The sequence below is a fragment of the Triturus cristatus genome, chromosome 12 (genome assembly GCF_964204655.1).
Source record: "Triturus cristatus chromosome 12, aTriCri1.1, whole genome shotgun sequence".
NCBI classification, from domain to species: Eukaryota; Metazoa; Chordata; class Amphibia; order Caudata; family Salamandridae; genus Triturus; species Triturus cristatus.
In genome coordinates this window covers 264928295-264943196 of record NC_140595.1, presented here as the reverse complement: position 1 = coordinate 264943196, position 14902 = coordinate 264928295, and the positions used below count along the sequence as shown (strand labels likewise).

General features: G+C 50.7%; 1 protein-coding gene and 1 long non-coding RNA gene across 4 annotated transcripts in view; one reads left to right on the top strand and one right to left on the bottom strand.

Annotated features, from left to right (window-relative positions):
* Window positions 1–2035: 2035 nt before the first annotated feature.
* LOC146775827 (uncharacterized) lies at window positions 2036–3131 on the bottom strand. The gene is made up of 2 exons (XR_014972175.1): window positions 2911–3131; window positions 2036–2815 (listed from the first exon to the last, which is right to left on the bottom strand). It is a non-coding gene; the product is annotated as an uncharacterized LOC146775827 (long non-coding RNA).
* Window positions 3132–12644: 9513 nt separating this feature from the next.
* The window catches only part of LOC146775817 (FH1/FH2 domain-containing protein 1-like), a 2636482-nt gene continuing 2634224 nt past the window's right edge, over window positions 12645–14902 (top strand). Inside the window, exon 1 of one of the 3 annotated variants that reach the window (XM_085639988.1) lies at window positions 12645–13256. In XM_085639988.1, the coding sequence (XP_085496114.1) occupies window positions 13095–13256 (162 nt within the window). In that variant the 5' untranslated portion in view covers window positions 12645–13094. The remainder of the gene's footprint in view (window positions 13257–14902) is intronic. The other 2 variants (XM_085639986.1, XM_085639987.1) reach the window with 2 other exon arrangements.

The window sequence follows — 14902 nt, the reverse complement described above, 5'->3', positions numbered from 1 at the left end:
CCCTTGAAAGTATGGCGGTCCTCCATAACCGGCTTGACTTCTGTAATAGTCTCTGTACATAGATGGATCTCCGTAGGTTTTCATAACCACCATTCCTGCTGCTTAATATCCCCTGTCGTGTCTAGGCCTTAAATGAAGTTTGACAATAACTTTCCCGTATTTAAAGACCACCGGCTCAGACTGATCATCGTAGATCATAATTGAAATAGTGTCAAAATGGTTTTTAGAAACTGCGACGTAGTCAGGTTTGTTAAACTGGATATTGACCATGGTATTATTATCACCCTGTACATGAACATATCTTAACAGCGGCGAGTAACTATCCCCGATCCTCTGAGCCTCTACAATATCACCATACACATAGAGCGTGTAGAACCCCCCGTTAATATCGGTGCACGTGTGATCTTGCTCCACCGGACTTTTCACATGTTGTACTGTCCCTAAAACCCTTTTTAATTTACCGGAGCAGTTAAACAGAGTATTGCGGTTTATGGATTTGAGAAACACCTTCCTTCTAACGTTATCTAGCACCAGATGAATATTCGGCAGCGGTTCTAGGCAGCTATGGATTTGTTGATGGCTTCGACAACGCTTGAAACGCTTGGGTAGTAGCCGTGAGGGAAGGATACGTTTAGGACCTTGGGGTCCTGTTCACGCTTGAATTGGAACTTGGTTTTGGCCGCTGTAAAGGTATTCCATGTTCTAGGGTACTGGATTTCTGTTAGGGCAACCTCCCAGTCCCCTTTCAGGTCCACAGGCTTAGCCAATTTGACGGTGTAATTAGAAATCTGATTGTTGGGGAACATGCCCTTAGAGGCGTTGGATGGTAAGGTTATATAAAAGGGGTTTGTCTCCATCGTATCAGCTGTTTTGAGCTCACACACCCTTCAGGGAACTGGCCAACACCCAACTGTTAAATTTCTCAGGCCACCCCCGCCATTTGACATATGCCTGGCTCTTAGCCCCGCTACCTTTCCTTTTCAGAACCTTTTCAACCCTGTACACCCTGTTCGGATCATCTGGCACTTTTTGTAACTCTTCCTTGTAAAAAACCCCAGACACCGTTTCCCCATCGTAGTCCTTTAACCTGTAAATATACAGCCCTTCCTTAAGCTCCACACTTTCCACTATAAATATTTCATCGCTAAAAGTCTGCTGGTAACCCTTCGTGAAGACTCCTTTCAATTTTGAAATCCTTACGTGATCACCTTTTTTAAAAACAGGCTTCTTCACCTTTGTATTGAAATTACGACCATACACATTTCTCCAAACAGTTAACGAATTACTAGGTGTCACATCTTCGGGGGCCCTTTTGATGGTCCTATGATAACTGGCATTATATACAGCTAAGAAAGCCTGCAGGACATCCACGTATCTGTAGGTGTTGTGGGCCGTAAAATACCTCCACATCTTAGACTTTAAGGTTCTATTAAACCGTTCTACAACAGCTGCTTTTACCTCCGTGTGTGTTACAAAATGTTGAACATTGTGTTGCTTTAATAATTTCTGAAATGCCTTGTTTAAGAATTCTTTTCGGCGTCTGTTTGTAGTTTTTGAGGAATACGACCCTTATCGAAGATGGCTTTAAAAGCGGCTGTGACGCTAGCCCCACTTTTATCACGCAGCGCCTCTGCGTAGGCGTACTTGGACAACACGTCTATGACGGTTAATATATAACAAGAGCCGTTGTTATGTTTTGCTATATCTTGTAGACTTATTATGTCCGCTTGCCATTGACAATCTATTTGCGCATTAACGATTGTTGGGCGTCTCTTAAAATGTCTTCTGGCCGGTTTATGGAGTGAATACGCCTCCTCACCTGATAACCAAGTCTTCACAGCTTCTCTGCTTACCGACTCCTTTTCATCCACAGCCCTTCTATATAGAGCTTCGGCGCTCCCCAAGCTACCAACTCCCCTAGTATCGTAATAAAGTTTTCTTAACACGCCCCCTGCATGTTATCAGCCGTTAAACAATGCACTGAATGACGCTTGTTTTGTGTAAGAACATTTTATTAAAAAATAAAGACTATTAGCAAAATCATAGACATTGGTTTCATATCTTTTCACATTCTGCATAGTACGACTTAACACAGCGTCACCCCTTTTGGGTTTAACATTCTACTAGTTTGTTCTAAATACACGCTATCCTGTAACGTTACATAAGAACCTGCTTAAAACAGTCTTCGTGGGGCCAAAGACCCTGCTTGTCTATTTGTTTTATACATATTACACATACGCCTTGCTATGAGTCTTTCTATCATCCTTCTATTGAAAGCAGTGTCCATTCCCTGCATAACTGTTAGTTTTGAGCTCGGGTCTAAGGCGTATCGGATCTCATTGAGTGCCCCTATCAAGATCATCAACATATCGGGGTGGACATATTTCTTTTCATTGTACAAACAATACACAACCCTTAGCAGTTTATATACCTTGTAAGGGTCTAGCAAAGTACAAATATAACGTATTGTTCTTGTTCTGTATAATTCACACAAGCATTCGTGCGCCGCCTGCTGAGGATCTTTGATTTGATGACCTTGACAAAGGCTGTAATAGTCCCGTTTGACACAATTTAGTACCACCGACGCGGCGAAAGCCTTCACTGCCTGTCGGGCGTCGTCGGGCAATCCTTGCTCTTCCTTTTCACACGTGTCAGAGCCGCATACACACTTATCGCAGCCCTCACGGTTTTGACATATGGAACTTTCAGTTTGTTTTGAACACCACAGACAATTGAAAATTACATTGTTCGCTTTTGCAGGTCGCCACCCTGACACATGCCTCCACTCTGTAGCAGACCTTTTTGGGGTCTTTCTCTAGGTTCAAAAGACGAGAGAATGGCAATACGTTAGTTGAAGAAATAACATACATCATTTTTGTAACTATCTGCTCATAACATTTTCCTACTAACCTCTGCATTTTCACAGCCCTCTGCGGCGGCAATGAAATCTTGCGAGTCGTTAATGTCCTGCGAGGCCCCATCATCTTCGACGCTTGTCCCAGGCTGTTGCAGACCTTCCTTCTCTGCAGTCGTATTCTCCTGAAAGTCCATGTCTTCATAGACGGATGTGTTAGGGGGTTCTACAGCCTCTTTACCATAGTGCATTATGAAGTATGTGCATCCAGCCGGTTTTGCGCTCTAGGGGTCAAAAGAAGACAGATTGACAATACGTTAGTTGAAGAAATAAAATACATCATTTTTGTAACTACCTGTTCATAACATTTTCCTACTAACCTCGGCATTATCTTTTTTTTTTTTTTTTTTTGAAACCGTTTATTGCAGTTTGTAAAAGTTACAGGTATGGGCCTACAACCACCCGGCCGGCCGCTAGAGTGACAAAAGCATATTGCATACATACAGTAAAAGTCTCACCGGCAGTGCAGAGTAGTGAAACAGGAGTAATCATTGGTGCAGGCCACACAGCTCCATGCCCACAGTACGGTTCCCTTTTCTCGAAACAAAACAACACCAAAAAACCACACCCGCAAGGCAACCCGCGATCCAAAGTGACAGCACGTGCTCCATAAGTGGGGGATCCAAACCAGCAGCAAAACTCTGAAGAGGGGAATGGGAGTAGATCAGGGACTGGGGGACCGCGCGCCCGCGGCCGAGGGAGGGGGGCCGTCTAGGGAGACGGAGCAGGCGAGGCAGCCGGTAGCAGTGGCGGCTCACAAATACCCCCGCGGTAGGCGTTCCAGGGGCCCCAGAGTTTCACCCACGCCCCAGGCTTACCCCTCGCCACATACACCACCTTTTCACGAAACATACACCAATCCATATGCTCTTTCCAGGCCGACACCGCAGGGGGCCTCTGGGATCCCCACAATTGAGCAATATCACGCTTGGCTATCATGTATCCCAGAGTCACCCACCGCGTCTGCGGGACCGAATAGTCATTTGGTTCCCATACATTCAGCAAGCATCTCCTCGCTTCAGGCAGCAGCGCGACATGCGTAACCACACGCAGGACCTCATGCACACCACGCCAGAATCGCTCCACCTTCGGGCACTCCCACAGTATATGCATGAAAGTCGCCAACGCACCACAGCCACGCTTACACATTCCGTCACCAGCAAAACCCATACGTAGAAGCCTCGGCCCCGTCACGTAAACCCGGTGAAGGATCTTGAGCTGGACGAAGCGAAGGCGAGCCGGGATGGCCACCTCTTTCGGAGAGGCCACCGCGGAAATCCAATCCTCGTCGTCCAGCTCCAGCCCGTCGGCAACCCAAGCCTCGCGGAGACTAGTCAGCAGGCACGATCTATCATTGATCAGTTTTTTGTATATGAGGGAGATCGTGCTGTCCGGGACATGGCCATCTAGCACTCTGTCCTCCAGGGGGGAAGACTCCGGAATGGATGCGACATCCGGGAAGACGGAGCCCAGCGCATGGCGGACTTGTAGGTACCGAAAGTACTCACTGCCCTGCAGCTGAAACTCCGCCTGCAGCGTCTCAAAAGTTTTGAATCCCCCCCTCGTCCAGAGGTCTCCCACCGTGCTGATTCCGATCGTGTCCCACTTCTCGAAGCCCTTCGACGTCCACAGGGAGCCCAACCTCTCAGACGCATACAGCGGCGACGCCCGGGTCAAACGGTCCTTCCACCCCATAGCTGCATTAGCCGCGTGCCAGACACGCACCATGACACGCGTCGGTCCCGTCAAACGGGAGTCGGGCGCGCCAGAGTAGAGCGCTCGATTGTAATCGCCACCGGGCAGGAGCATCTTGTCCATCTCAAATGCCGGGTTTAAGGCGGGCCCGTAAAGGCCATGATTAATTGCAGCTAGTTGGGAGGCCCAGTAATACCGTTTAATGTCCGGGAGGGCGACCCCCCCATCGTACCACGGGAGCGTCAATTTAGCCAGAGCAATGCGCGGCCTCCCGTCCCAGAACAGGCGCCGCTGGAGGCCCTCCACCTCACGGAAGTAGCGTGCCGGGACCAAGTCCATAGCATTCTGGAGGGCGTACAGGAAGCGCGGCAGGGACATCATTTTAAACAAGGCCGCTCGGCCGAGCGGCGAGAGCGGCAGACGCCGCCAGCGCACCACGTCCTCCTTCAAGCGCTGGAGGGGGGGTAGCAAATTCCGCTCATAGCGGGCCACCGGGTCAAGAGTGATATATATACCCAGGTACCGAAAACCTTGGGAGGCAATCTGGATCGGACAGTCCCGTGGTAGGACCGGAGCCTCCCCGGAAAGCACATAGACACAGGATTTCGCCCAGTTGATGACCAGGCCTGAGTTGCGACCGAATGAGCGCAAAACATCAACCAGGACGATCAGTGATTTACGCGGGGAGGCGAGATACAGAAGGATATCGTCAGCATAGAGGGACACACGGTCCTCATGCTCGGGGGTCCAGCGGAGACCACGGATAGAAGGGTGCCACCGCAGCCACTCCGCCAGGGGCTCCAGGGCCAGGGCAAACAGGAGAGGTGACAGGGGGCAACCCTGTCGCGTGCCCCGCCCCAGCGCGAACGGGGCCGAGACTCGCCCATTCACCACCACCTGCGCCAATGGGCCCGAATATAGCAATTTGACCCAGCTAATGAAACCCGGGCCAAACCCAAATTTCGCCAGCATCGCCCAGATGTATGGCCATTCAAGCGTATCAAACGCCATGGTGGCGTCCAAGGACGCCAAGACGGCCGGCTCCCGCACATATGGGACACGCGCGAGCACCCCGTGTAAGCGCCGCAGGTTGAGCGCCGTGTTGCGGTGTGGTATAAAGCCAGATTGGTCTTGGTGGACCAAATCGCCCACCACGCCAACCAACCGGTTGGCCAACACCTTGGCGAGGATTTTGGGCTCCGCGTTCAAGAGCGAAATCGGCCTATAGGATGTGACCCGTTCACGGGGCTTCCCCTCCTTGTGGATCACCACAATTGTGGCCAGACGCTGGTCCGGCGGGAGGGAACCCTGCGAGTGGGCAGCCAGGAACATCGCGCGCAGGTGGGGCGCCAACACATCCGGGCGTAGCTTGTATAGCTCGATGGGAATACCATTGGGGCCCATGGCCTTGCCGGATGCAACCGAGCGAATAGCCAAGGCAATTTCGTCCGAGGTGGGAGGGGCGTCCAGCGAATCCCTGTCCTCCACCGTAAGGGAGGGCAGTGCGATGTCCCGAAGCAGGGCATGGGAATCTTCCTCCGAGCAGGGGGAAACCGGGGAGTAGACTTCGCGGAAATAATCCGCGAAGCAGGAGACAATGGCTTCCGGCTCAGTGACACACGCACCATCCACACTCTCAATCAAAGGCACCACGCGGCTCGCTCTCTCCCTCTTATCCAACCACGCAATCAATTTGCCAGCCTTATCACCCACATCATACAATCGCCCCTGCTGCTCTCTACTGAGGCCCCTGGCCGCCTCCGTGACGAGGGCCCGATAGGCCGCCTGCTTTAGGTGTAGAACATGCAACTTGGCGTCTGTTACCCCGCTCCCCAGGTCACCCTCCAGTTCTGCAATCTCGGCCTCTACCCGGGTCACCTCCTCCCGCTCGCGCCGCCGGGCATGGGAGATAAAGGAGAGGGCCTCCCCTCTAAGAACTACCTTGAAAGCCTCCCACAGGGAGATGGCCGAAGGGACCGACCCCACATTCTCGTCGAAATATCGCTGTAAGGATTTGATCAAATCGGCACGAATGGTGGGGTCGCGCAAATACCATGCATTGATTGGGGCCACCCTGCCATCCCCCCTCGGGAAGACATCGAAATGCAACAACAATGGGGAGTGGTCTGAGATACCCCGCGCCAGATGGCGCACCTCCCCCACCCTCCCTGCATGGGCCGCCGGGACAAGGATGTAATCAAGCCGCGAGAGGCTACCATGGGCACCCGAGTGGAAGGTGTACTGTCGCAATGCGGGATGCTTTAAGCGCCAGCAATCCACCAGGCCCAGCGTGTCCAAAAGGCCGGGCAGCCACGCCTGTGCCCGGGGGAGGTCCCTAGGGGGATGGCGATCCATAGACCCAGAGGCTACCGCATTAAAGTCCCCTCCAACCACCAGCAGGCCACTCGGAAGGTCCAGAAGGAGGCGCCCCAGGTCCGCAAATGTGGTGGCTTGTAACCCAGGCGGGACGTACACTGATATAAAGATAAACACTCTACCCTCCATTCTGCCCACCAGAACAGTGTAACGTCCCCTCTCATCATGGCGCACCTCGTCAATCTCCAACGGGAGCGAGTTCTTGATCATAATACCCACCCCCCCGCGAGCCCGAAGTGAAGCCGGAGTGGGCCGCCAAACGATATCCCCGCCGATTCATTGCATGAAAGGAGTTACCTATAAGGTGCGTCTCCTGCAGGAAGACAACATCTGGTGAAATACGTTTTAAATACTGCAGGACCACACCACGCTTAATCCTATCCCCCAGGCCGTTAACATTCCATGACAACACAGTCAAATCCCTACCCCCCATCATACGTCGAAACAATCGGTCGTCCCCCACCGAGCATCTTAAAAACAACAACACAGTAGCGGGTTTGCCTTGCGGTGCTAACAAACAACACACCCCCCCCACCCCCCGGTCCCAACAGAACTCCCCCCTCCCTGCACCCCTGCATGAGCCCAGACAGCCCCCCCAAAGTGCAGTGTGCCTGTCGCCCCATAGCTAAATACTAACTAGTCCCCCAGAGGAGGAGGGAAGCCCCCAACAGACCCCGCACGACCTCCATAGGAGGGGAACATACGCAATCAATAAATGGTGAAGGAACAACGTCCAGAGCAAGGCCTATTCAGTCACCCCTCAATTCTGATCCGGCGGGCCCTCCTCGCCAGCCGCGCCCCCCCCGCCCCCCCGGCCCCGATCTCCAGGCAGAGTGTCCAACCAGTCCCCAGCCGCCTCGGGCCGGTCGAAGAAGTGCGTGCGACCATCCACCTCTACCCTCAGCTTAGCTGGAAAGAGCATTGAGTACTTGAGGTTCAGGTCCCTTAGGCGACGTTTAACACCAAGAAAGCTCTGTCTCTGCTTCTGGACCGCCGGAGTAAAGTCTGGGTAGAAATGTACCTCCATGTTGTCAAGCTTGACCGGTCCCTGTTGCCTGGAGGTCTGGAGGATAGCATCTCTGTCCCGAAAATTAAAAATCCGGGCAATGAGAGGCCGCGGCGGGGCACCGGTCTTAGGTCTGCCCCCGGGGACCCGGTGAGCACGCTCCACCGCAAAAAGCTTACTCAGCCCCCGGGGCTGGAGATGGGTCAGGATCAATTCTTCCACGAAAAGATCCGCCGCCTCCGCCTCTCGTCCCTCCGGCACCCCCACAATACGGACATTATTCCTCCGGGCCCGACCCTCGGAATCCTCCAGTCGCCGGTCCATCAGGGCGCTCGCCTGGCCAAGCCGGCGCACCTCCTTCTGGAGGGCCACCACGTCTGTCGTGAGGCTCGTTGTGGTGTGGGCCAGGGAGTCGACTCGGTCGTTTGTTTTGGACAAGTCTGCCCTCACAAGGCTCACATCCACCAGGACCGAGTCTATTTTTTGCGCTAAGGTGTCGAAACGCTGGTCCACCGAGGCCTTCATCTCTGCGATGGCGCCCATGACGTCCCGGAGGGTCAGATCCACAGGATGAGCAGATGCCTCCGTCGGGCCCACCGGGGATGCACGCGATGTCTCCGGAGAACCCTTCTGGAGCGTGTAGCGGTCCATACTGTTAGCCTGGTGCGCCGTGCCACGGCGGGTTGTCTTCACCTTCGCCCGGTCGCCATCTTGTTTGGTGGACATGCTGGCTCTTCCACCGTCGTGCCAAGCTCCCCAAACGGGCCGCTATACCAATTCACGGGTGCCAGGGGGGGGGCGGGGGCGACCACCGAACCGCAGGTCAACCCACCGCCGGCGGGTCAGCCGGGCTCCTGGACAAGACCACACCACCGCACCCCGCTCCGCAACCCGACCCCGCTTGAGAGCAAGGAGGGCGCAAAAGCGAAAGTGAAAGTGCGGGGTACGCGAGTCGCCCAGCCCTGCCCGCCGCTGTTATTCACTTTGTCCCCGGATCGCCCCACTACTCCAATCCGGGGGGCCGGCGAGGAGAAGGCCGCAACCTTCGATCGATGCTCCCACCGGTGTTCGGGGTCCGATTCGAGCCCAAAAAACGGGTGGCGCCTCAGCTCGGGTTCCCCGACACAGTCCCCTCAACAAGGACAGGATATCGCCAGGATTAATTTAGGAGGTCGCGGAGGTCCTCGGGAGCCTCGCACCTACGCGGCCATCTTGGTTGCGCGCTAGGCTCCTCCTCCAACCTCGGCATTATCACAGCCCTCTGCTGCGGCTCTGAAATCTTGAGAGTCGTTAATGTCCTGCGAGGCCCCAACATCTTCGACGCTTGTCCCAGGCTGTTGCAGACCGTCCTTCTCAGCAGCCGTATTCTCCTGAAGGTGATTGTCTTCACAGACGGGTGTGTTAGGAGGTGCTACAACTTCTTCAACGTCCTCCATGTCCACTGAGATGAGGCCAGCAAGCACACTGTCACTACACGATCCCTCACTTTCGCTGCTGTCGCACTTAACCGGGACCATCCGACATCCGTAATCCTTCAGCCTAAGTTCTTCCATAGGCCTACACAGGCCGGTGCCAAAACCAGTAACGTCGCAGCCCATATCCCGAGGTGTTTCTTGTTGAGCATTCTCGTCCATTACCAGAGGTGTTAAGCTGCGGTAATATCTATTGATAAGGGTCTGGGAGCCATCCACCCCGGTGCTTTTCACGAACGGGTTGTATCTCTTCATTTCGGCTGTGGGTCCCTTTTGGTATTCATACGTCTGCTTGCTGTACACGGCTCTTGCCACATGCTTATATGTATTCTAAGAAGCCACAACCCCTAAAAGAGGCGTACACCTCTACAACACAACACGGTCACGTGGCCTCAGGACTGCCCCCACAGCTGTTCCCCTGCAGCTGTCTGCAGACCCCCCCCCCAGCCATGTCCATTTTTGCGGCCAGGCCTGTCAAATTTAAGGCCAGAAGTTTACGACTAGACCTGTCAAATTTAAGACCAGGAGTTTCCTGCCAGACCTGTCAAATTTAAGACTAGACCTGTCAAATTTAAGACCAGAAGTTTAAGACTAGGCCTGTCAAGTTTAAGACCAGGCCTGTCACTTTTGCGGCCAGCGTTTGCGACTAGACCTGTCACTTTTGCGGCCAGCGTTTGAGACCAGCCCTGTCACTTTTGCGGCCAGGAAAGTTTGATGAAAGCTATACCTATATACTACTCATTTCTAAAGGCCCGTCTCATATGGTCCATTTCCAGAACCATAAAATCTTTTTACAGAATCTTGAAAAACTTAATTGAGCTCAACCCCAAAGGATACACCAAGCCAACATTGCTCACAGGTCGGACTAACATCTGCCTTTTATCTTTTGATCACACTCCAGAATGGTCTGGCTTATGTTCACATTTACATGGGACTCCATGACTTACCACTGGGCAAATATCATGGACTTCTAGTATGAAGGAGAAAACCGATTAATATATGTACTTCTGCTTTAAATTCCTGGCCTATTGTTAAACAAAGCAGTACCCAGATAGGCAGACTATAATCGTAAAAAATACCAAAAAGGGACCCGCAGAGCTGTTCGAAGCTACCATCGTACTGAAAACCATAAACCCTTGGCGTACTTCACTCTGAGTGATGGTATTCTGTTAATTTACAAGGAGCACATCTACTCAAAATAGTTATCTTCAATGTCAGGGACTTCTATAGCAATATGTGCTTTTTGAGAGTTAAAAAAAGTTAATTTTATTTATTTTTATTTAAATATTGGCAAGGGCCCTGCCTCTCCCACAACAATGTTTATAAAAACCATGGCAACCAGAACAGGCATTGACAAAGCCTAAAGGTTGGCAGTCCCTGCAGACTGGTAGGCGTTGCCAGAACTTTAATTTTTTTGTGGTGTCGGATGCCAAAGCCCACCATTATCGCCTACATTTGTAGATCGAGCATACCAGACAACTGCATCTGGTTGTGAAAAACATATTTTGGTCTTACTCCGTGCTTAATTATAGCCGGTGGTTTCTGGGGCTCGGCACCAACACTTAATTTTCAACAACGGCATTTATAACAATCTGCTACACGGTGGCACTGTCAGTCTGATTTAGAGTCTAGCACAACAGCAGTTTATTATTCATATAATATACATTCAAAATGACTAATACCTGCCACCCAATCCATTCTAAAAGATTTGAGGGCCTGGAATAGTCTGAATAGTCACACATGTAGGAGTGTGATGGTCAGTATTTCTATTGGTACTGTCATTGGCAATGATGGCAGGGGCACTAGGTGGAGAAAGCTGCAGTGGCCTCCTGACATTTTTGGGGGGGAATTTAAGCACTGCTTACTAAGAACATACAGGGGTTTTGAGAACACCCATTGCTTACCATTGTTTGGCTTTTCTGTCACTCTCATATGCGTGCTTCTTATTCAGGTCCCATCTTGGCAATCTTGTTTTTATCGCTCCCAAGCAGCATAGCCTGTTTACCATTTCTTTTGTTTAGCTGTCTTCTATGCTACCAGTGCATGCTTTTCAAGCACTACTTTTTTTTTCTTTTTGGTTAAGCCCGCCACAAGAATGCATGTGTTTTCCAGCTGTCTCCTTCGTGAACTTCTATCCCCCTGCACTTCATCTTGCTCACTACTTTCCTCATAACGCTTCCATGTCATGCTTGGTCTTGTGTCCTGCTGCATGCTCCAAAAAACGCTTCCACACATTTTTTTTCTCGTTATTTTCTAAACCTACACGGATCAGCAAAAAAGAAAATGCAGGCTGGTCATTTTCTAGGTGCGTGCATATATGGTGCACTCGCCTACAAAATGATGTGAACGGCTGCGCCATAGGATTTTTTATTTAGCCACTCTGCACAGCTTTGCAGATGCTGTGCAGCATGGCTAAAATATTGACAAAGGCAAAATAGGTTTTTAAGGCGAGACCTGTTGACATTGGCAGTGCTTGCTAGCTATATACTAGAATTCAGCAGAGTACCCTCACAATGGCTTTCAGATCTAACACTGGAGGTCTCCTATCTGATTACATCCTTTAGCCGGACTACTGGCTGTTTCCCATGACTTCTAAAAATAACAAGCATTGAAAATGCAATAGGTCTCGCCTTTGATTAAGTTAAAGCCATTTGCTTTGCTAATGGTATTGTATAGCAAAGCACATGGCTTTAACTTAATGAAAGGCGAGACCTATTGCATTGTTAATGCTTGTTTTATTTACTTTGAATGGCAAACCTGATCGCTGTTTCTATCTTACCACTGTCTTGCTCTTCTTATTACATTCTGACGAGAGCTTAAATGTCTGGCTTTTATTGGGGTTAGAATGTGGCACCCCTGCCCAGCTTCGTATTTCATCCATTCTGATCTGTCCCTTGCAAGGAGAACGGGGCGGGCGGATGGGGCACATGAAATACTGGAGATGAGTCTAGGGGAGAAGCAATGCCAACGTCCTCGTACTTTTGTAGACCAGAGGTCGTCACGCCCCGGGAGTGGGTCGAGAAGTAAAAACAGGATCGTCATTTGAAGAGCCAGCAGAACTGTGTGATCACCGCCTTCAACTCAGTAAGAGGGGCGTGGAGTGGCCATCGCTATGTTCAAAATAGCAGGCACAGGACAAGGCAAGTCTTCACCCAAATTTCAACAACTCTTCCTCTCGCACAAACAGGTGACAATAATCCCAATATGGCTACACAGCAATACTCCCTTCCCCAATTGTTTACCCAGTTGCTAACTGCACATTCTCCTCAAAACTATACGCCCCTCCTCCAGCACTCTCCCCTCCTACAGTTGGGCTTTTCTTCCTCTTCAGAACCCCTCCGCCCTCCTTACTTCCGGGAGAGCCGTCCGGTAACAGCAACAGAGGCTGAAGACAATACAAAGATCTCCATGTTCAGACTACAACTCTAGTTGAAGCTCCAGAGTTTGCCAGGGACTCGTGCTCGTCCGATTCGCATGTTAATAAGGGTGGCAGATTCCTTTCCCCTTGTACACCCGGGGCAGTAAATGTAATCCCTTATAGAGCTGCACACCGCAGTAGTAGTAGTAACTGAAATATTTGCTCTGCGCGTGCCACGCTTCTGAGTCCCAACCCCGGTAGCCCCTAGCCGCCATGACAGCCCCCTGCCGGCTTCAGTACCTCGATGACCTAGACCCATTTGTCTGCACCAATTTCCCGGAGCCGCGGCGGCCGCTGGTGTACAACCTGTTGCTGAGCGCCGCCCTGAGTGAGCAAATCCCAGGACTGCACCGGCTTCTACAAGCTCCACTAAAGGTATTTTCGGCAGTAGACAGATGGGGAACTGGTACTTAAACTATTGGTAGGAGAGTGGGTACTGCGAGCAATGGTGGACATTTGAAGGTATTGAGAACCACACTAATAGGCTATAACACTGGGGTCAGGGAGTATCCTTGGCAACTGTTGCCGTTACGGGGAATCGGGGTCTCATTGTAGTTCCCATTGTATCCCTGGGACGTGGGGATATGAGCCATAGCCTGGGGTTAAGAGGGAAGGTTTCTGGAGGGAGGTGGCAGAGAGGGTAAAATGGTTAATGGCAGAGGCACAACTAGAGTCCAATATCAGGGGGTGGGGGACTAATATAAATTTCAGGGGGGGGCTAATTCTTCCAGCAATCGGCAAAGTGAGGATGCGGCTGCTGTAAGACGGCGCCAGACCACAACAGCTCAAAAACGGGCTGTGTGCGTGCCCAAGAAGCTGTCACTCTCAGCCCGGGCTGACACGCACGACGGAGGAGCAGGAGGGGGAGGGGCGCTGAAGCCCTTTGAGCCTAATGGGCGTTGCGTGCCTGGCTAAGGGTTTCACTGATAATTGGGGTACATATTGGGAGACTCCGCACACACTAAAGGCAGGGTGAAGTGTCTCATTAAGTGTCGCTATATGTGGTTTTCTAGATAGACACCACAGAAGGCTTTCATTTCGAATGTAGAGATTGCCACTGAGGCAGAGTTGTGTAAACTCCGAGAAACACATTCTGGTGGCACACCCGAAGAAGGATTGAGCCATAAATAGTCCCTTTTTAGGTCGAAGCCTTACTGTCTGGTGTTCTAACAATATCTTGGGGACATTCAGAAAGCTTACTTGGGAATGCACTCCGACAATTGCCTTTTTGGATTGTAGCTCACATTTGCTTGCTTTCTATTTGCTGTTTTTATTTGTTATAGGCTGTCCAGCTTGAGTTTGTCCTTTTCTGGCTTATAGTTTATTTGCTGTATTCATCCACCAGTACTCGCTTTTTGTAAACAGACCTTTAAATCTTGTTCTTATCTTGTCACATATGCTGTGCATTCAAAGACAAGAGGTCAAATGTCAGGTTCTGTCTTCCAAGGTAGCTTGGTGTTTACTTTTCTTTCTGTGACTTCAAAGTGAGAGGACTTATGTGACAATCATGCTGGCTGCTGGGGGTCGGAGGAAGGATGCACAACAGTATTTTTTTTGTCTACTGCACAACAAAATGTAAATGTCTCTAAATGAACTGTGCCGATATTTCAGAGTATATCAGAATGAAGAAAGCACAAATAAAGTAAATTTTTTAGGGCAATTCTGAAGTGTGGTGGAAACAAATATTTCAATACAATCAAAACAAATCAATACACTAGGTTATGGGTTCTCACAAACTTATTCTTAGGGGGCAAAATTACGGTCTGGCTTGCGGCCGAGGGCTGTACAGATGGGCCTGTGTAGTAGGGCTGGATAACTTGGGTAAAAAAAATCACCCCTATTTCAAAAGATTATTAGACAACTCTGTATTTCAAAATGCGATATATGTATGTGCCACAATTAAATACTGTAAAAAAATGTATTTGTACTGAGGCCTGTGTGTTTCTGACCATAGTTTTCCATCTTTGACTTGTTTTGATAAGCACCCAGTTTCCTGCTCTTAGTACCTCAGTTGCGCAGAC